This window comes from Urocampus carinirostris, chromosome 20 (genome assembly GCF_059441175.1).
Source record: "Urocampus carinirostris isolate Australia breed hairy pipefish chromosome 20, RoL_Ucar_1.0, whole genome shotgun sequence".
Classification (NCBI taxonomy): Eukaryota; Metazoa; Chordata; class Actinopteri; order Syngnathiformes; family Syngnathidae; genus Urocampus; species Urocampus carinirostris.
The window spans coordinates 29,144,910-29,167,867 of NC_142368.1; the positions used below are offsets into that span (position 1 = coordinate 29,144,910).

At 38.6% G+C, this 22,958-nt stretch overlaps 1 protein-coding gene across 5 annotated transcripts in view; it reads right to left on the bottom strand.

Annotated features, from left to right (window-relative positions):
- The window catches only part of taf1a (TATA box binding protein (TBP)-associated factor, RNA polymerase I, A), a 44,386-nt gene that overhangs the window by 8,309 nt on the left and 13,119 nt on the right, over positions 1 to 22,958 (bottom strand). Inside the window, exons 11-12 of one of the 5 annotated variants that reach the window (XR_015848281.1) lie at positions 11,132 to 11,627; positions 10,412 to 10,736 (exon numbers count right to left, since the gene is read on the bottom strand). The exons of 2 other annotated variants lie outside the window; for them this stretch is intronic. Coding sequence is in view for 2 of the 3 variants with exons in the window: in XM_088325057.1 (XP_088181183.1) it covers positions 11,518 to 11,627 (110 nt within the window). In the remaining variant the exon portion in view is untranslated. Of the gene's footprint in view, positions 1 to 10,409; positions 11,628 to 17,780; positions 20,516 to 22,958 lie in introns of those variants that run through there. 2 more of the 5 variants (XM_088325057.1, XM_088325059.1) reach the window with 2 other exon arrangements.

Below are 22,958 nucleotides of genomic sequence, written 5' to 3' on the forward strand. Positions count from 1 at the left end.
TTTGTCTAATAAAAAGACTGACCTTCACTCGACAAGAATTACCAACAACAATGACGTAATCTCGAAGCGACGAGATCTCGTTAGCTAAGATCGGCGTGCAGGAAAACAAAAACTCGTACAGAAAAAAACAAATTAACGATTAGGCTTGTAATGCGATAAATCTTTGTTAAAGAGTAACTAAATGATAATGACAATTTAAAGGGAAAAAAGTTGCGTCCCCAGCATAAATGACGTGGGGAAATGAAAACAATGAGTGTATAATACAAGATAACTATACAGAATAGTTTAAAAAGAAAGAACATTTGAGTAACCGAACTAATCATTTTTTGTTGAAGATGCGAATAGCAAAGGGTAATAACTTTAAGACATGTAGTTTTGCTCCTGATAAAGCAGGGACGAAAAAAGCAATGAAGATGACTGGAAAAAACGTCCATAATTTTAGTGTTCATCTTCTCGTTCGTAAATGGACAAATTCAAAAGAGGCGTAATATGTAAAAATATTTCCTTAGTTGTTCTCGTATTCAATAATAGATTACTCTCAATAGGTCATTTGAACCATTTCAAATAATCAAAATTTTGAAAGAAGTTTGAAAATGACGACAAATTAACACAAAAAAGAATTGGAGACTAGAAATCATAACGTAGCTGAAGCTATTTCAGTCACTGAATCTATTTTTTTCTTTTAAACAGGAAAAAAAAAAGAAACAAGTATTAAGTCGGACCAGATCGTTAATTTGTTTAGCTTTAATCACAAGGGATCTCGAAAGGATGCTTAGAACGAAGACTAGTGCGTAGAAACAAAATTGTTGCGCAGAATAAAAGATAATGAATAAACAAAATAGATACACTCAACAAGATAATTCATAAGTGACGAGTATGTATTGTTCTATATTGAATCAATAAAAGATTGATTATGGTTACAGAGAGAAGAAAATACAATTAGAGAAGTTATGACATTAAGTTCGATTTGGCATTTTTTGAGAATTTTTTGTTGATCTTTTGAGATTTCTGATGTTTAGTGTGAGAATTTGGAATTTTGACAAATTTAGCCCAAAGGAAATTGGGAGGACAATTGATTACACACTGAATTTTTTTAGAATGAGTGTTACAATTGACAAATGATAAACAAATGTGTAACAAATACTGACTTTTGGTTAAGTTAAAAAAAGGAAACGGTTTCTATGGAAGAGCATTTTTAGAAGACAATGAGAAACTGATCAATCTTGAAGAGGGCCATAGGAAATAACGGATTAGTTGATTTTGAGACATATCGGGCTAATTTAAGAATAATTGCATTGGAAATAAATGAATAGAAATTGATTAAACTAAGATAATGTCTACTAGTACTTAAATTTAGAGAAAAATTTAAGACATTGAATAATCCGGCCAATTTACTAAAAAAAATCCCACTACGTAAGCACAATGGAATTAACGAGACTCTTAAATGCCAGTGAATTCCACAAAAAGAGTCTTTCTTTTTGAAAGTCAATTTACTCTTCAAAGGACATACCACCCTGTCAAAAAGAAATCATGGACAAAAATCATTTGCTGAAAGAGCCAAAGACATCAGTCATCCATTATCTGCGCCGCTTATCAACAGCGAGGCCAAGGGAGTGAGATGGAGCACATCCCAGCTACGCTCATCAACAACGACATCAAGGGAGTGATGCGGGCACATCCCAGCTGCTTTTCAGAGAGCTAACAGGAGATTCCTGCAGTCGTTACCAGTGAAATTGACAAAAAAGTCAATAAAGTCATTTTGTGTTTGACATGGACACATTTTTGAAAAACTATTTTTGATGGGCCAAAAGCAACATTCAAATGGTGAATGAAATGTGGAATAAGCAAATCAAAAGACTGAAAGACAACAACATTCAAGAATGCGTCTGCTTGAAGTTATATAGAGTCTTGTTAATACAAAGTGTAAATGTATTTGAGGAAGATTGATAAATTCATCTTGCAAATTTATAAATGTGTCTGATTTCACTCCTATTCATAGATTGTGAACTTAGGTTTTAACTCAGGGGGGAACATTGAGACATTCCGTAAAATATAAGTTAAAACCTAGTTTTTTCCGAAATTGATGAAAAATTGTCTTCTGAATAAGCTCTCCATATAACTGTTTTTTGAGATTCAAATTACGAAATTTGGACGGATAGAAAAATATTACACAAAATAAATGTAATATTACAAATTTACAATGTTTGTCAAATTGATTAACAAAAATCAATTAAAATAACCGTTTACCATTAGATTATCGCCCACATTGCGAACATTTTTGGGATGGTATTTTTTATTTTTTGGCAAAATCATTCACTTTGAGCGTGAATTACCTGCTTTCTTTGCAAAATACTGTTATTTTGAACAAATTTACTTACTGAAAAGATCATATATGGGTTATGATTTTTACAAAAGGAAAAACAAAGAGTGAATCATAACAATAAAAACGTCTTTTCTTGGGTTAAACTGATAATTTAACAATCTATCCTGATCATCTGCCTCGAGGGGAATGGCCAACAGCAAGATAACACATTGAAAATCAAAAGAAAATGCAAATAAAAAGTGCATACAATTTTTTTTCTCGAATGTGATCAATCTACAAAAGAGAACACTCAAACACTCAAATCAGGGTAAATGATTCTGACAAGGATAATGGTTAAACTGATTCAGTGACTGGATTTAGTGAAAAAGCAAAATTTGAAATTTAGAACTGACAATTTAAAAAATAAATTGTTTATCTTCGAGTTAGAATTTTGGGATAGAATGCTCAAAATGGATAGGGCATCTTATAGTGGGGATTTTGATTTTCACTTAAAATAAATATAAAGACAACTTGAGAAAATATACAAATCTATAAATGAATTTTTTTAAATTTGTTTTGAGCCATGAAGTCTCAATAGGGGGGAAGAAATAGCATAGCACAATTTATTTAATTAAAAAAAAAAAAAAAAGTCCTGACTATCCTTTTTTCCCCAACTACAGCTTTCCCTGAATATCCAGTTCTATGGTATTGATTTATGCTTCTCATCCATACAGAAGGTGACCCCTGCTGATCAGATGATGGAGTTCTGTCAGCCCACAGGGAGCGTCAAACCTAACTTCTTTCCAAGGACAGTGGTCAGGATTCTGGGGAGTGTGCTAGCACTCGCGCCATCAACTGTGTCTCCTACACACGTCCGCCTCGACGCAGGAGGCTGTTGTCATCTCAGGGAAGAAGCTAACTTGCCAGATCCGAAAAGAGGAGCAATCCAATGTGGACAACTGGATGGTGTCATCTCATCTACAAGCAACACATCATCACGCCAGGAGGTGTGGGGATCCTTACGGTGCCCATGCTCATGAAAAACAGCATCAAAAGCTGCCAATAGTGCCCTAATCTATTCTTCCGAAAGAATAGGCATTAGATTCTACAATGATATCTAGAGAAATGGTCGTAAAAGTACCAAAATGAGAATCCTAACAACTGTGGGAAGAAATGAGATTAGGTTCAATTTCTTCTATCGTAATGTTGAAAATTTTGGACTTTGCGGACTGCTTTGTTACATTGGTATCAGTTCCCATACACCAAATTTAAATGGACTTAGACAACATTGTCTAAAAGGACTTATCCCTAAAGGGAAACCTCTCTATTGCACACGCGAAGATCTGAGCGGGTAAGCTAATCGAGTCCCGTTCACCAAGTCATCCAGGCCCTGTGGAGACCAACGCACAGGCAGGGTTCTTTGTTTTGTGTTTTTAACCATCGCTCATTACTAATAATAATAATAATAATGCATTTTATTTAAAAGCGCCTTTCAGGCCACCCAAGGACACTGTACAAACAATGAAAGAAAAAAAAAATACAATTTAAAAAGTTGTAAACGAAATAATAAATAAAAACAAGACATAAAATCATAAAAACATAAGAAATGGAGAAGCTATGTGTTGTAGGCAGTCCTGAACAGGTGTGTTTTTAGACGGGACTTAAAAGTGGAGAGAGGTGTGCAGTTTTGGAGGTCCGGAGGTAGATTGTTCCAAAGCTTGGGAGCAGCGCGACTGAAGGCTCTGGCTCCCATGGTGCTCAGATGGGCAGGGGGCACTGACAGTCGGAGGGAGGACGAGGATCTGAGGGAGCGAGTGGGGACGTGCACCTGGAGAAGGTCGGACAGGTAAGGAGGAGCCAGGTTGTGAATGGCCATATATGTATATAAGATGAGTTTGTAGCTGATGCGATGCTGAACAGGAAGCCAGTGTAGCTGTTGGAGAACGGGGGTGATGTGCTGCTGGGAAGATGTTTTTGTGATGATGCGAGCAGAGGCGTTTTGAACCAGCTGAATTTTATGGAGGGACTTTTGGGGAAGGCCGAAGAGGAGAGCATTGCAGTAGTCAAGGCGGGATGTGACAAGACTGTGGACGAGAATAGCAGTAGTGCGGGGGGTGAGGGAAGGGCGGAGTCTGGTAATATTGCGGAGGTGGAAATAAGCAGTGCGGGTGATGGTGTTGATATGTGAGTGGAAGGTAAGCATGCTATCCAGGATGACACCCAGACTCTTGACCTGGGGGGAGGGGGACACTAAGGAGCTGTCGATGTTGAGAGAGAAGTTGTTTTACTTTGGATAAAGTGGATTTGGTGCCAAGAAGGAGGAATTCTGTTTTATTGGCATTTAATTTAAGAAAGTTTGTTGTGAACCATGTTTTGAGTTCGGAAAGGCAAGAGGTGAGGGAGGGAGGTGGGAGTATGGAGTTTGGTTTGCAGGAGAGGTAGAGTTGGGTGTCATCAGCAAAGCAGTGAAAGTGGATATTAAATTTGCGGAGGATATGACCAAGAGGTAGACGATGAACTACGTTTCCTAGTATAAGAAACACTCTCGACCTCATAGAAATGAGGTGGGAGGAGGGGAATTTTTTCCTTTACGAAGGTTTTTCGCCCCTCCACGAAACTACCAACCTGTTGTATTTCTTAATGATGTGTTAACTTGAAAACCTCTGGTATTGTTATCACTGATGTCCTTCGAAATCCACAACAGGGGGGAAATGTAAGAGCTAATCATATTCAGTTAATTGTGTATTTCTCTGTCTACTATGTTACAAATAATCCTGATGAGTTTGATCTGTATTACAATTCATTTTCTTTTTCTATGTACTATTTTTTATCCGAAAGACATATGTATGACGTCATCGGTCATTCCTGCGCATGTGCGAACTTTGAACCGTAGATGTATGTGTGACGTCATTGATACTTTCTGCGCATGCGCACGCTTTTGAACAAAACTTTGCTGCACCGCGGGAAACTTGTGAGACGGGTGAGACTTTTGAATCCGTCCTCCCACTACGTAGTGAATAAATTCTAAAACTACATTTGCCTCTCTTACTGATCACTCCAGTTTAACCTATTACGAAAATATTAACCCTAACAGTTTTATAAAAGGAAAATATATATATATTTTTTTTTTTTAACTTTTTATTTCTCACACCAATTTTGACAGAGGTTTGATTCCACCATCTTACATCAACACAAAATATATACACTTGACACACTCATAAATAACAGAAGGAACAATAAAGAAGAAAAAATAATATTAATAGAAAAGAAGAATAAATGTTCATACAATACATCCATACAAAAAGAAATATATAAAAAAAATAATAAATAAAAATATACACCCAAAAAAAAAAAAAAAGAGAAAAAAAAAACCATAATAAATAGAGGGAGGTGTTTAGACATCAAGTAAAATTTGTGTGATAGGCTTCCATCTTTTCTCGAATTGGTCAAGTTTCAGTTGAAGTCTTGCAGTGATTTTTTCCATAATGTACATTTGCTTTAATTTGTCTCTCCATTGTTTTATGTCAGGAGGTTGTGGTTTCAGCCAGGACACTGTGATCATTTTCTTTGCTACCAGAAGCATTACCCTTAGTATATATTTCTGTTGACCAGATAGTAATTCTTCTGGCAAAATTCCTATTATGTAAGCCTTTGGGTCCAACCGCAACTCCCAGCCAGTAATTAATTTTATTTCTCTCTGGATACTTCTCCAAAAATTTAATATTACAGGGCAATTCCAGAAAATATGCGTAAAGTCTCCGAACAGAAACAGAAATAATAGTCTCAGTAATATGTTCATTCTAATTGTTTCTATCCTTCCGATAAGACTTAAGGGCAAAATTTCCCATTTTTCCAAATCTTTCCTTATTTCTTTTATCAACATTCCATAATTTGCATCAAACAGCTGTGTGGAATGTGGTGTAATGGTCACCCCCAAATATTTAAACCCTTTATTTGTCCATTTAAAATCAAATCTTTCAATCACCTCTGTTGGACATTTTCCTGATATCATCATTGCTATTGATTTGCTCTCATTATTTGAATACCCAGCTACTTCTCCATATATTTTAAGGCTCTCCAACAGTGGTGGTATTGATAACGAAGGTTCCTTCAGCATTACCAACAGGTCGTCTGCAAACAATGATATTTTATGTTCTGTTCCTCCTTCATCAAATATCCCCCTTATTTGCTGATTTTGTCTAATTGATTCTGCGAGTGGTTCTATGCTTATTGCAAACAAGAGTGGGCTTAAACAATCCCCTTGCCGGACTCCTCTTTTGATATCAAAGAAATCTGAACAGTGACCATTTACTCTAAGACGAGATTTAGGGTTTTTATAGATTATTTTCACCCATTCAACAAATATTTGAGGGAAGCCAAAAGCTATAAGTGATTGATGTAAGAAGCTCCATTTCACCCCATCGAAAGCTTTTTGTGCATCCAAGCTCAGTAACATCGAGGGTTGGGTCTTAGATTTTGTGCTCGTAATTATGTTTAGTATCCTCCTAATATTGTTTGCACCCTGCCTTCCCGGAATAAACCCTGTTTGATCATTTCTAATTAATTTCGCTATAAATTTCTGCATTCTTTTTGCCAGTATGCTTGTAAGAATTTTTAGGTCATTACAAAGTAAACTAACTGGTCTATAGCTTTCACACAATATTGGGTCTTTTCCTTCTTTGTGCAAGACTGTTATGATGGCTTCCGACCATGATTTGGGGGGATCTCCTTTTGTTAGAGCATAGTTAAATACTTTATGCAGTACTGGTGTTAATTCTTCCTTAAAGCTTTTGTAGAACACCCCCGGGAATCCATCCGTTCCTGGTGATTTATTTATTTTTAAGTTATTTATTGTATCTTGTATTTCCTGTTTTGTAATGGGGCGAATAATTTCTAATGTATCCCCCCTGTTAGTGTTGGTAAATGTAGTTTTCCTAAAAAGTTTTGTGCAGTGTAGTTATCTAAGTCATTTTCTGAGTCCTTGTATAATTCTTTATAATAATCTGCAAATGCTTCTGCTATACCTTTGGGTTTTACTAAACATTGTTTAGAGATAGGATGTTTTATTTGTGATATAATTCTATCTGTTTGGGCCTTTTTAAGTTGGAAGGCTAGCAGTCAACTGGCTCTATTGCCCATTTCATAGTATCTCTGGTTCACAAAGCGCAGAGCCCCTTCTGCTTTATTTGTCAAAAGTTCATCTAATTTGCTTCTGGTTGTTTTTAATACCTGTAATCTGGATTCATTTGGTGTTTTTTTATGTTCTTCTTCTAGTTCCTTAATCTTATCCTCCAATTCCTTCTGATTCTTTAAGCGTATTCGTTTCAGTCGGGACGATATTTCAATTAATTTCCCCCTTATTACAGCTTTCCCTCCTTCCCATAGTATTGATGGAGAAACCTCATTGTTGTCATTGATTTGGAAATATTCTTTTATACACCGTTTTATTTCCTGTACTACGTTTTTATCTGAGAGGAGAGATACATTCATCCTCCAATACCTAAAATGGGGTTCATTGTCTAAATTTAGTTTCAAAGTAATTGGAGAATGGTCACTTATAGTAATATTCTCTATACCACACTCTACTACTGTATGCATATGTTGTCTTGAAATGTAAAAGTAATCAATTCTCGAATAGCTGCCATGCGGGTTTGAATAGAAAGTATAATCTTTAGTTTGGGGATTCTTCTCTCTCCATGGATCTATCAATCCCAATTCTTTAGTTATGTTATTCAACATCCTCGACCTCTTTGTATTTGTTCCATGTACTGAAGGATACTTGTCCACTTTGCAATTCTGTACAGTGTTAAAGTCACCTCCTATAAGTAACATTCCCTTCGCACAGTTGGTTATTACTTTAGCTAATACTTGAAAAAATGTCCCCTTTTCCTCAATTGGTGCATAAACATTCATTATTGATATTTCCCAACCGGCCATTGACCCTATAATCATTATATATCGCCCCAGATTGTCCTTCACTTCTTTTTCGACTTTAAACGCCACCCCTTTTCCAAGTAAAATTGCTACTCCCCTCCTTTTACCATAGGATGCGTAGAACACCTGGTTCACCCATTCTCTTTTTAGCTTCTTATGTTCAGTCTCTGTCAAATGTGTCTCTTGTAATAAGGCTATTGAGCTCTGCGATGTCTTGAGTTGATTCAATATCTTCTTTCTCTTGATGGGGTGGTTTAGCCCATGTACATTATATGAAACAATATTTAGATTGCTCATGATTTGTATTGAGTCTCACTGATTTTTGAAGCATACAAAAACACTACATTAATTACTAACACCTCCATTGAAAAAACAAACCAAATTACTAACAAACATATTGACAAGCACACATAATTCCCCACCAAAAAGAAAAAAAACACACCCAAAAAACAAAAACCCATGTCTTCCAAGAGTCCAATCGGAGAGTTGTGGCTACCCTCCTGGAAATATGCACTCAGTGCGTGAACAACTTTTGTACCGTCGTCCATAGTTATAACTAACTAAATATTTTAGCGTAGCTCTATGCCAATATATATATATATATACACATATATTGTTTTAATTTAAAGATAACAATTTTACTTGGTATTTTACTTACTTCTAACTTGTTGAATTTATAATAGAAAGGGCAGATATGGTCCTTACTCTTTCACCCCAAATCCGAATTTGGCTTCGTTTTGCTCCATGAGAGCTTGTAAGTCACCTTATATGATGGGGGTGTTCCTTTGTCTTCCTCTCAATTCCGGTCACTGTGGTCCAAATGTTCTTTGACAACATCTTTTGCAGTGTTTCCGTGTTGTCCTCTTCCACTTCGATCCCCATTTCTTTTAGCAATTTTGCTGCCTCCATCAGTGTAGAGAATGTTCTTATTCCTGAGTCCAAAAACATCTTCAGCTGGGCGGGATATGGGGATTGTGCCTTTACGTTCTTTTCCTTTAACTTTTTGATAACGTCCCTTACTTGTTTCCTCTTTTTTTGGATTTCTGTGGTGTAATCTTGGTTGAAGTAAACGGTCTTGCCTTCGTACGTTGTCTTCCGCTTCCATGCTTCTTTCATTACGGATTCTTTCACTATGTAGTCGGTGAAACGTACAATAATTGCCCGTGGCAGTGCTTTACCTTGAGACTTGTTCACCTGTGAGCGGTGTGCCCTCTCAATGTGCAAATCCATATGTTCTGTTGTCGGAATGTTCGATTTAATAAAGTTTGTTATGAAGCCGATTGTGTCGTTCCTCTCGGCACCCTCCGGAATGCCATGTATTCTAATGTTGTTCCGTCGTGATCTCGACTCCAAGTCCTCACACTTTGATGCTAGTTTGGCGGTTTGTTGGAGCAAGGAGACTGTTAATTGTTCTAGTCTTGACGTTCGCTCTTCCGTGTTAGCATGTAGCTCCTCCATGCTTTCCACCCTCCGCTCCAGCAACACAGTGCGCTCCAGAAGCTCTTCGATGCTTTTTTCCAGTCTTGCCATAGAAATCTTGTTCTCACTGGCTGCTTCAGTGTGTTCTTGCCGTAATTTACGGATTTCATGGAGGATGGCCGAGTCACGTCCCTCGTCGACCGATGACATTCCTTCTGCTCCCTCGATCTTTTTCTCCTTAGCGCCCTTTTCCTCAACAAGTTTCCCCTTCTTGACCATGTTTTGTTGAAGAATTTCTCTTTAATATCAGTCACAATTTGTACCCTTTCTGTCTTTATCCAAGTAAGTATTACATTACTCTTTAGTGATACCTCATTGCGCCACCGGAAGTCCACCAAAAAAAAACAAATTTCCAGAACAGTTGACATCCCTGCAAGTTTCCCTTTCTTTTATAAAAGGAAAATATTTTATTTTATTAAGAACTCAATGAAGTTCCAGTTTGTGTTTTCCAGCTTTATGGAAGTATTGGTATATTTTTGTTACAATTTGTGACATATTATTTATTTACTATTATGTATTTCGGCCCAATGTGATTTTGTTTTTCTGAAAGTAAACTATTATTTAAACTGGAGTGATTTGTAGTTGTTTTCTGTCCAACAGTCACATAGTTCACACACAGTATCTCACATCATTATGAAATAAACCACCAAGGTGTTACTCAAAATAAAGATGTTTATTGAATAGTAATGCAGAAAAGCACGGAATGCAAATGTGGGTCTGACTTCCAAAGCCTAAAACATGGCTTTTGGGCAATTTATTCCATATTAACTGTGGACAATTCTGTGTATCGTGGACCTGGGAACCCTGAAGACCCGTGACACCACACGGTAGGACAGACCGTGGGCCAGCCAGCATAGGCCCTGCAGCCATGGCCCTGTTCCCTCTTTAGCAGCTCCTGCAGGGCCCACATGACCTTCTTGCTCAACCTTAAGTCCTGAATGAGTTTTGACTTCACATCGAACCATAAGCACAGGATGGGAACATTCCTGTCCAACCTGTCCACGCTTATGGGACAGCCACTCTGGAACACAATAGATAACAAACAATTTAGACATAAATGTGGGCATAGATGATGTAAGCATCATGAAAAAATGTTGAAATGACCTTTTTTATATCCAATGACAACTCTTTTGAATTAAATTCCTTATGAACTAAGGTTTTTGGGTCGTACAGGGAAGTTTGGTGACGATATTATGTCAGCTTAAGGGTCAGGTGGACTGTTCTTGTGTTTGTTTACTTTTCATCATGTCACACACTAAAGACCCCTACTATATGTCATAAAATGGCATTAAGATACTAATAAGTAGATTGCCATTTATGTCTACACAAACATAAGGTATTATGTGAACGTGCATTGTATGTTAACTTTTACTGTATTTGACCGAACGGGTCATTTTTTTTAATGAGTGTACGTACCTTGTAAAGATGAATCAGCACTACATAGCGCCGAAGCTGTCTTCAGTATAGCACATTTCTCCTCCGTTGATTGGAGACACGGAAAAGATGATGAGCTTTCAGGCAATCGGTAATAACACAGCTGTAGCGGGCATTTTTAACGTTGCACGAACACTCCAACTGACACACCACAGGTTGAGACTCGAGTTGTTTACATGTGACGTAGACCAATACGTCACTGAGGTCTACAGCCAATTAATATTACCGCCATCTCATGGACAGGGGTGGAACCTTGCAAGTCTTGTCCAAACCATCTCCACTTTGCACTCCACTCGCGGAGGGCACTCCTCTATCAAGGGACCTCACTGGAGGGTTCTCAGGGCCGAGTGAGAGAAATGGGATTGGGCCTAAGACTCCATTGTTAGCCCAAACGTCGAAAATTCATTCTTTTCATAACAGTCCGCTGGAAGTTTCTGTGCCAGTGTATCCAGGTCAAGGTGGAAAATTACACCGTTTCCTGAAACGAAAGCCCCAAATTGCTAAATACGCTACAGCGTTAGCATCCATTAGTACTCTGCAAATTGCGTGTGAGGTAACGTTTCATTAAGTGGGACCAGGGAGATGTCAAAAGGAGATTGCAAAAATTGCAGTTAGTTGGAAACGAGCTCACAAAAACATCAGATTTCATGTGTTTACATTTTTACCAATTTTGAAAATTGGATTTAAGACATTTGGATGCCAATTTAGGCGTTATTTTTAGAATAATAAATTCAATGGCTTTTAAGACTTTTCAAGGATCACCGGAAACCCTGATGGCGTCAGACTGCAAAGAAAGATGGCAATGGCAACAATCATAAGCTTTTTCAAGCAATTCACCCAAAATTCAAGCATTTTTCTGACCTTAAAAACACAACATTAAAATTCAAGCACCCGTACAAACCTGGGGTACAATACTTATCTAGGGTCTCCATGACAGTTTGAACTTGTGGTACAAGTGAGAAGAAAAAATATATATCAAGCACAGCATATTCGAGTACGGCATAATCTAACGCACAACATCTTCACCTCCGAGTTGTTAAACAAGCGACTGGCATCCTCTTTTCTTTCTGGCAGCTGCTTCTACGGTCAGGCGGACACCTTGGGCTTTGGCTTTACGTAACGACTGACTGCAAAGCACGCCATGCACACGAACGCTAACGCATAAACGGCCAGCATAGTGGTGAGCTGAATCGAGGAAGCAGAATAATTACAAAACCCTTTTATATATTAAACTGGCGTGCTGTTCCGAGCAGGCTTTATTTCACGGTTGGCTGCAAAGCAGCCAGAGGAGCAAACAGAACATCAGGGAAGGCATGATTAATATTGTCATACGATGCTGCACCCTATGAAAGAACTAACATCAGCGTTGCAGGTATTTAATGGAGATCGACCGATGATTGGGCGGGGCGATTATCGGCAGTGATATTTGGGAATTCGGCAGATATCGGTATCTCGCTTTTATTTATTCTACTGGCTGATTATTTGGGCTTAGATACAGTCTCAGCCTTTACCTGCCTCTCTCTCGCCTTCTGTCTGTCACTACCCACCCCTCTCGCCTTCTGATTGGATAAGCGATCGTGGGCGGAACCACTGAAACAGGACGAATGTGGTTAGAGTGGAGGAAAAAAACAGCATCTCTGCTAACTCCTGAGTCCCAACATGCCTATGAAACAAAATTGCTGATCGTATTGAGATCAGTGGTAGAAGAGCACATATGTGATTAAGTGATAGCATAAAAAAATTATTTAACTTGTTTTAGGAAAGCACATTAAGGAGGAGATTAATATATTAGCTCTTATAACATGAGTTAGTAAATTAAGCAAGTGTTTTTGATTGAGGGCTTTAAAAGCATGCTAAAGTGGAAGGATGAGTGATTAGCTGTTAACATCACATTAGTGCTTCAATCTGGGTCTGAAACAGGAGTGCCCACAACTTTCAATATGCGAGCTCTGTTGAAATTTGGATGCACTTTTTTTAAAATAAAATGTAAGTCATGTTGGTTGTATTGACATTTTTTATTTTATTGTAAAAAAAAAAAAAACAGGGAGATATTTAAGTTATGTACCTTTATATGAGTGTAAATCACGGGAAATTGTGCCCCTACAACTCTAGTGCTTAAGGGATCAAACTAACCAACCTTTAAGACTTGTTTCAAAGCCTAATTGTATTTCGTGCACTGTTAGTTTTTGGTTAAAGTTAAATATTAGTCGTGTTAGTTATGTTAAAATTATTTTTTACTCTGAAAAGTTTGCGGGAGCTATACGAGTTTCTGTTTAACCTAATTTTATTTCCTGTACTGTTAGTTTGTGGAAGGAAGGCTGATCGTGGCGTGCGGTGTGAGTAATACAATGCTTACATCCGTGTCCTGCTGCAGAAAACAAAAATCCTCACACTGTATCTCCTGTAAGAGGCGTCTAAAATGAGCAGAGCAAGGGGGGCTAGGAATCCCCTCTTCTCTAAAGAGTCAAGATCGCGCAGAGGGCGGTAGAGGGGTGACCTCAACATCCCTAAGACTTGGGGTGCTGAATATGCATGGTTGTAGTTGAAAGTTTGTTTCTGAGAAGAAGTTTGAATGTCTTTGGATTGAGGTAAACTAAGATGATAAGGAGTGGTGAGGTGTGTTTTGGAGATATGGTAGGCTCTGTGTCAGGTGTGAGTACATATGTGAGTGCAGGGAAAGTGTGGCTTTTTTGGTAAGTGAGAGAGTGAAAAAGAGATTACTGGAATGGAAGGAGGCCTCCTCAAAATTGACGTGAGTTACGGTAAAGTGTGTATGGTCCATGTGCTAAAAGATGTGAGGAAGAAAGGAATGAATTCTGGAGTGATTTGTCAATGTGTATTGGATAGTTTGGAGTGAATTATTATGTGGTTGTGTTGGGAGATTCTAAAGCCGGAGTTGGTGATGTGGGGATGGAAAGGATGATTGAAAGGTATGGCTTCCCAGGAGTGAATGAAAGCGGCAAAAGACGGATTGAAATTTTTCTGGTGCGGGAGTTAAGGTTAGGAAATGCATATTTAGGAAGAAGAATGTCGATGAGTACACATGAATTGGAGTAGCACATGGATGAATGGTTAAGAGAGCATTAATGATTACATGTTGATCAGAAGGAAGGTGGGTGGGATATTGTTGTATGGATGTTAATGTACTGAGAGGTGAACTAGATGTCTGACCACTATCTAGTGGGTGCAAATTAGAGTGTGTATAAGTGGCAGGGTTATGAAAAGAAAGTGCATTCAAGGGAAGAAGTGAAGATTAGACCGTGAAGCTCAGTCATGTTGTCATGGAGGAATGGAAGAGCATTGCAGTGGCAATTTTATGGCCAGGAGGATTAAACAAGTGCATGGTGTCTGGCTTCTCTGCTGATGAAAGGTTAATGGCACAGCAACTCACCCCTTGTTGTGCTGTGAGCTTTATGTACGTTGTCAGATTGGAGCAAAGGGGAATTAATTTTGGGTGAATGTAAGTGTGTTCTTGACATCCTACTCAAGGGATATGGCTTAGATATACTGATTGATTGAATAAGTTAAAGATTAGTCATGTTAGTTGTGTTGATATTCAAATTTAATTTCTGTAAAAGGTCAGGACAGCTACAGACACTCCCCTACTTACGACCATTCGACTTACGTAAAACGGAACATACGAACATTTCTTTCGGTATGTCAAAAAATATCGGGACGTTGCTGTAAGTTAGATTTTGTATTGTGTGCACCTTTTTCCGAGTACAGGACATTATTGTCGTCCTTCTTTCCGCCGCTACCGGCGTGTGGCGCTGTGAGAGGTCACCCAGCATCCATCCGGAAGTAAAAAATCTGCTCCCTCTTCCCAGTTTGTGTGTAAACTATCACACTATATTCAGCGTGCTAAGAACTTTAACATGATTATTGTTTAATATCTCGTGCATCCATTCAAAATGTTACGTGTAAAGTGTAAGAGTTTCTTTTGAAATTAAAGTGGAATAAGAAAGCTTTATGCAGATGAGAAAATGGTCAAAACGCTTTTTTTCTGCCACTTTTTACCACGGAGGGGGACCTCTTGAAGCGCAGCTTCCAAAAGTAAGTTAAACTGCACTGCATTTATCTTTATAGAGCATATCATTTTGTGAAATGTTTATTTTTTAGTAAAAAAAAAATAGTTCACTTATACAAGTCTTAAACATACAAAATATAGCACTGAAGCAACTTACGAACAAATTCGTTTGTAAGTAGGGCAGCGTCTGTGTTAAAGTTTAATTTGATTTTATAACAAATATTCTTTGTTACTTTTTGGCATTATGAAAAAATTCCTATGCCATTTTTTAAGCATTTGCAGCAATTTAATATCGGCCTCCTCTTAATAGTAATAATCCTCATCGGCCCTTAAAAACCCATATCGGTTGATCCTAAGTATTCAACCACAATTTTACTGTGTTCTAAAAAACAGATTGAAAGCTCCCTTTTGAATGTGATTGTTTGGCCAAACATGAGGCAATCGATGCTCTCTTCATGCTTGTTTGAATGAAAGCACATGAGGGTTGTTTTGAGGGTCTGCTTGAGTCATCTTTCGTGACAACAGAGCTAACAGCCATGTGCATTCGGCGCGTGCATGCCGACTCGCAACTCTAGTAGTGCGGTAAAAATCAGCTGAGGACAGGGAAAGACCAAAAACATGCTGCAGAAAGGATACAATACCCAGGAGGGCTAGCTAGGTGCAAAATGTGCTTTCTGTTCAGCATCCTGACCAACTATTAACCAATACAAAAGTCATACAGAACACCTAGGTAAAAAAGAAGGGGCAGCGGGCACCACTGCCTGGTCCTACGAATTAGACGGCAAAAGTGTCGGCTGGGTTGCAGGGAGTCGAGTAGCTTGAGGTCGTCCGCGGACAATGGCGATTTCAAAAGGCCCAGAAACATCCATATGGGCAGGCTTAATCCTATCGACCGATATAGTCTCAGGCATTCCACCAATGTCCACGACAAGGCTCTTTGACCAATTTTCATACCTGTCAACCTCCACGGCTCCATGCCCTTACAACTTATTTTCCCTTACAAATTAATCTTACACCATATATTTATTTTTCAAACGTGTTTATTTATGTAGTTTAACATGTTATATTGTACATGTGTTTCGTTATATCATATATATTGTTAATTAACATTTTGTTGTGAGATCCTGAGTTGCTCGACATGAATGAGGTTTATTATTAAAAAGTTCAAAGATCAAAAAGCTTGGACGTTCACTGTAGAAGGAAAAAATACATGCAAATATAATGGAGTAGAATAATACATTTTCTTATTCAAATTATTAATTCATTTTCTGCATTAAATTATTGTTGGTAATATACTGATTAAAATGATAACCACAAACCTGTCTTTTTTCATTTTCTCATTTTATACTTCCTTTTTTCTTAACTTCTTATACAACATAATAATTCGTAATATAATGCATCAAAGCAAGTGAGCCGTTTGAAAGCCGGCTCTCTTTAATGAGTTGAGCCGAAAAAGCCAGTTCTCTAAAAAGAGACGGACTTCCTTTCACTACATAAAACCGCTCGCTTCGTTTGCAACGAATAAAGCGATACCGAGATAGAGGCTACCGCGGCAAACTCAGTTTGACTTTATTTGCCGTTTCGTGATAGTCGGTGTATACCGGATGGTACCCATAAGTGACAAATTTGCGTTTTTCTGTACAGATTTTCTCATACGTCAGACACGTCTTAAAATGCATAATAAACGTACTTTGTATGGCAAAAACGTACAGGTTGACAGGTATAAATTCTGTAGGGGGGACGCAACGGTCCCCAGTGGCCGCCATGGCGAACAAACACAAAATCTGCGAAGGTCATCAGTGTGGCGGCGAAGCAAAACTGTTCAACAGTCCAAGAATACTTGTGCGTATTGTGACGGTGCTTGTCCGTGAGCTTCATTGGGATGTCGAAACTCAGCAGAATCCTGTCCATGTTAGTGATGTGGCTTAATTGGATGTGTTTTTGCTGATGGCTTTGCTGCAGATGGAGCGAGATTTCAGGCTTTTCATTAAAATCACCAGAGGTTGCTGCGCCATCATAGTAGTGTACTGGCCCGGATGGAAAAATGGCAAACTTTCATGAAACAACAGCATCGAGACAAAAATCTTAAATTATCATTTCTTCCGCTAGCGTTGCTGCATTTATTCGAATAGCGACAGTAGAAAAGCCTCTGCTACTCGCCTAAAACTTCCCTAGAAGCTCAGCTGCGATCTCTTTACTTGTTGGAGCTCGTTTTTCAACTTCCACTATTTTTGAAACATCAATTCATTAACCTTCAGTTCCCTTGGAGCAGCTCGACTCAGCGTAGTTGATGGCTGCCAATTTAAAATGTGCTTCATACATGTGCCTCTGCAATTATCAGCATCAAAACAACTCAAACACGTTGTGCAATTAGCACATGCGCGCTCGTTTAGATACATGCCCACAATTCAAATGTTAGCGGTGACACCCACGATTCAAACTTTCACAGGGCATCCCACACTTCAGTAGTCCTAGGCCACATCTGCCACAAAAGACGTGGGTGATAGGGCGCGGCTCACACTTTAAATAAAATCTGAGACCTGTATTTGTGTGCCTTATGGTCGTGAAAACACGGTGATCAATGAATCAGATTTCTTAAAGACATTTTCAATTTTCTTCTCTTTATTCAAATATTGAAGTTTTAAACAGAGAGAAAAATAGTGGACAAAACAACAAAATGTTCTAGCAAAAAATCCAAGTGATTGTCAAATGTTTGCTATATACCTACAAACATGTAGGATACTATTTTCCGACCACAATATCCAAAGATCATATTTTATTTGGAATTATCACAGGAAACAAAAAATAAATTGCAATACATTTCATGTTATTTGTACTTTTTTTAATCAACAAAACTAAAACTGTAAAGTTGTAAACCCACTTTTCACCTCATTGGCCTTGGGGGTAGGGCGCCCGCCCCGAGACTGGGAGGTTGCTGGTTCAAGCCTCGGCTGGGTCATACCTAAGACTTACAAATTGGTACCCATTGCCTCCGTGCTTGGCGCTTGGAATTAAGGGTTGGAATTGGTAGGATTGGTCACCTAATTACTCCAAACGAGATGTTTAAACACATCAGTTGGGTTGAGCGAGGGGACTGGAAATCCCCTCCTCTGTATAAATCTCCCAGAAAGAGTCAAAAATGTGAATGTGTTCTCGACACTGGCCACCTCCCACTGGAGTGATATACAGTGGCTTGCAAAACTATTTGGCCCCCTTGATTTTTGTGACCTTTTGCCACATTTCAGACTTCAAACGCAAAGATATAAAACTAATTTCTTGTGAAGCATCAACAATAAGTGGGACACAATCATGAAGAGGAACACACTTTATTGGATATTTTAAACTTTTTTTAACAAATAAAAACCGAAAAATTGGGTGTGCAAAATTATTCACCCCCATTGAGTTATTACTTTGTAGCGCCACCGTTTGCTGTGATTACAGCTTCAAGTCGCTTGGGGTATGTCTCTATCAGTTTTGCACATCGAGAAACTGATAATTTTGCCCATTTCTCCTTGCAAAACAGCTCGAGCTCAATGAAGTTGGATGGAAAGAGTTTTCAGTCCTTACCACAGATTCTCAATTGGATTAAGGTCTGGCTTTGACTTGGCCATTCAAACACCTTGATACGTTTTTGGTGAACTATTGTAGCTTTTGCTTTATGTTTTGGATCATTGTCTTGTTGGAAGACAAATTTCAGTCCCAGTCTCAGGTCTTTTGATCCTGTATTTGGCTCCATCCATCTACCCATCAATTTTAACCATCTACCCTGTCCCTGCTGAAGAAAACCAGGCCCAAATCATGATGCTGCCACCGCCATGTTTGACTGTGGGGATGGTGTGTTGAGGGTGATTAGCTGTGCTGCTTTTACACTAAACAAGGTCTTGCATTGTTGCCAAAAAGTTCGATTTTGGTCTCTCTGACCAGAGCACCTTCTTCCACATGTTTGGTGTGTCTCCCAGGTGGCTTATGGCAAACTTTAAACGACACTTTTTATGGATACCTTTAAGAAATGGCTTCCTTCTTACCACTGTCCATAAAGGCCAGATTTGTGTTATACGAAAGATTGTTGTCCAATGGACAGATTCTCCCACCTCAGCTGTAGACCTATGCAGTTCATCCAGAGTGATCATGGGCTTCTTGGCTGCATCTCTGATCAGTTTTCTCCTTGTATGAGCTGAAAGTTTAGGAGGACGGCCTGATCTCGGTAGATTTGCAGTGGTCTGATTCTCCTTCCATTTCAATATTATTGCTTGCACAGTGCTCCTTGGGATGTTTAAAGCTTGGGAAATCTTTTTGTATCCAAATCCAGCTTTAAACCTCTCCACAACAGTATCTCGGAACTGCCTGGTGTGTTCCTCGTTCTTCATGATGCTCTCTGCGCTTTAAACAGACCTCTGAGACTATCACAGTGCAGGTGCATTTATACAGAGACTTGATTTTACACAGGTGGATCCTATTTATCGATAGTCATTTAGATCAACATTGAATCATTAGACATCCTCACTGAACTTCTGGTCGGAGATTGCTTCACTGAAAGTAAAGGGGCTGAATAATTTTGCACACCCACCTTTTTGTTTTTTATTTGTTAAAAAAGTTTAAAATATCCAATAAAGTGTGTTCCACTTCATTATTGTGTCCCACTTGTTGATTCTTCACAAGAAATTAAAGTTTTAAATCTTTGTTTGAAGTCTCAAATATGGCAAAATGTCACAAAATTCAAGCGGGCGAAATAGTTTTGCAAGCCACTGTAGCTCCGATTATATATATATATATATATATATATATATATATATTATATATATATATATATATACACATATAGATTATGAATACAAAATTGATCTAAGATAAATTGTATGTTCATTTTATATAATGTGCTTAAGAATCTGCCCCTTGTGTAGAGTAAAACATGTCAATTCTATTATTTTTCTTTACTTTATTTCATTTACTTATTTTCTGATATTCTCTCTGTATTTCTGCAGGACTTTTTGTTCCCTGAAAAATTGTTAACCTTGTTTAATGATGAAACGGTCAAACACTACAAAGTTGAAACTTTCATGGCAATTTTCTGTGGAATGATGTGATGTTCAATAAAAAAGGATTTTTAAAAATTAAATACAGTACAACTTTTTTTATAAAAACGGTCTTTGCGCCATATGCCCAACCAAAGTGGTGCCACAGCTTTCAGCTTCACAACAGAATTGTGTGCCCTATTATTTGCATGGACTAAGTTTACTTAGTGGCTCATAAATCATGTGATAGTTGCCAAGGCTTTTTATCATCCATTTTAATCGATTAGTTGTTGAGTGAACATCCTGCAGAGTACGTGAGCTTTATTCCTGTTAAAAACAAAAAAATCTGTTATCTGTCTGTTATTTTACAATTTATTGTACAAAAACACTGGACAGTATAGGTACAGACTAATAATTTACAAGAAAATAACACAAAAAAAGACAAGAACAGGAAGTCTAATTCCAGTCTAAATGTTTGGCAAAAAAATCTCTCCCTCTCAGTTCGAACAAATCAGAGTCCAACCAAAAATTTCGGGAAATTCCTGCTTCGCTGTTCGGTCAGAAAATCGGAGTTCGAACGCCGGTAATGCGTGAGTGCGTACGCTAGGGTGCGATGCTGAGCGGCGTATGGGTGTAGATCGCTCTTTTCGTGACCAACTGTTATCGCGTGCGGACATGCTTCGTTTTGCTTTCGCTTTTAATATAGGTGTACGTAGTGTTTTAAAAGAAAAGTAGTGCGTACAACTATTGCATTTAAGAGAGAAATAATAGCAAAATATGAAGGAGGTGTGCGAGTGTCTGATCTTGCTTGGGAATACAGCATGGCTAAATTTACGATTAGTACAATACTAAAGAATAAGGAGGCTGTGAAATCTAGTGATGTGGTTAAGGGAGTGAGTGCTATAAGCAAACAGAAAAGAAGGCAAGGGCAAGTGTCATTAGATCGGTATTTTAAGAGAAAAGAACATCCTTCCAATTAATAATTTTCCTTCCCCCTCCACCCCTCTCCCCACCATCCACCTGTGCCTTCTGCTGACCACCACAAAGGTAAGAAATCCTATTCATAATTCTTTTCCTTTTCCTTTTTTTTATTTTTACACGTTCATTGTAGCGTAATCTTTCGTACGGAAGATTACGATAACGCGAACGTACGATTAGCCTGGGTTAGCTTTATGTTTACGTTAGATAGATAGATAGATAGATAGATACTTTATCCCTGAGCTGAGAACAATACAGTAATAAAGCAAAAATAATACAAGATACAAATACCCAGTGTGACGTGCAAATGCCCACTGTAGCGTGTTATATAGAATAACTAAAAAGTGCTACACAGAATACATATTGCAATAAGATTCGGTAATATGCAATGTAGGATAAACATTGTAAGATAAACGTTAAACATTCAAGGTAAACATTCAGGGTGTTGAAACGGAGCCCAACATTCAGGGTGTTGGAACGGAGCCCCCTTTCCAATGAACCGCTCACCACTTGTTGTGGAGACCCGGGTGCTAAATGACTTGTAAACGACCTGATTTTTACACGTTCATGTTAGCGTAATCTTTCGTACAGAAGATTATGATAACGCGAACGTACGATTAGCCTGGGTTAGCTTTACGTTTAAGTTAAACATTCAAGGTAAACATTCAGGGTGTTGGTACGGAGCCCAACATTCAGGGTGTTGGAACGGAGCCCAACATTCAGGGTGTTGGAACGGAGCCCCCTTTCCAATGAACCGCTCACCACTTGTTGTGGAGACCCGGGTGCTAAATGACTTGTAAACGACCTGATTTTTACACGTTCATGTTAGCGTAATCTTTCGTACAGAAGATTACGATTACGCGAACGTACGATTAGCCTGGGTTAGCTTTACGTTTAAGTTAAACATTCAAGGTAAACATTCAGGGTGTTGGTACGGAGCCCAACATTCAGGGTGTCGGAACGGAGCCCCCTTTCCAATGAACCGCTCACCACTTGTTGTGGAGACCCGGGTGCTAAATGACTAGTAAAAACTACCTGATTTTTTTATTTTTACACGTTCATGTTAGCATAATCTTTCGTACGGAAGATTACGATAACGCGAACGTACGATTAGTCTAGGTTAGCTTTACGTTTACGTTAAACATTCAAGGTAAACATTCAGGGTGTGGAACGGATTCAAACGATTTACATTATTTTTAATGGGAAAAATGATTTCGGTGATCGATCAAATCGGTTTTCAAACAGGGTTTGGGAAGGGATTATGGTCGAGAACCGAGGTTCCACTGTACAAATTTCTAGACCCATTAATAAAAAAAAATAATCTTTACATAACATTGGTATAATACATGCATAATTGCTACCAACAGCTTCGTACAGAATTGCAGTATTTTTGTGATCACGGAGTCTTGACCCGCGGATCCCCGACGCTGCAGTCCAGCTAACAGGACACATGCTACACCGACACGACCGCAACGAAAACTCCGGTAAAAAAAAGAGGTGGGGGACTATGCGTTTCAGGCATAACGCGTGGTGCAATAACAGCAGAATCATCGATACACACTGCTCGCCCGATAGAGTTTCTAGCAGTATCGTGTAGACCATTCTATCTACCGAGAGAGCTAACTGTGCTCATTGTGATAGCCGTTTACATCCCTCCGGATGCCAACGCTAGCACAGCGCTAAACCTCCTGCTCGCTGCCATCAACAAACAACAGCTTGCACACCCAGACGGAGCTTTCATTATCGCTGGCGATTTTAATAAGGCATGTTTAAGGACTGTACTTCCAAAATT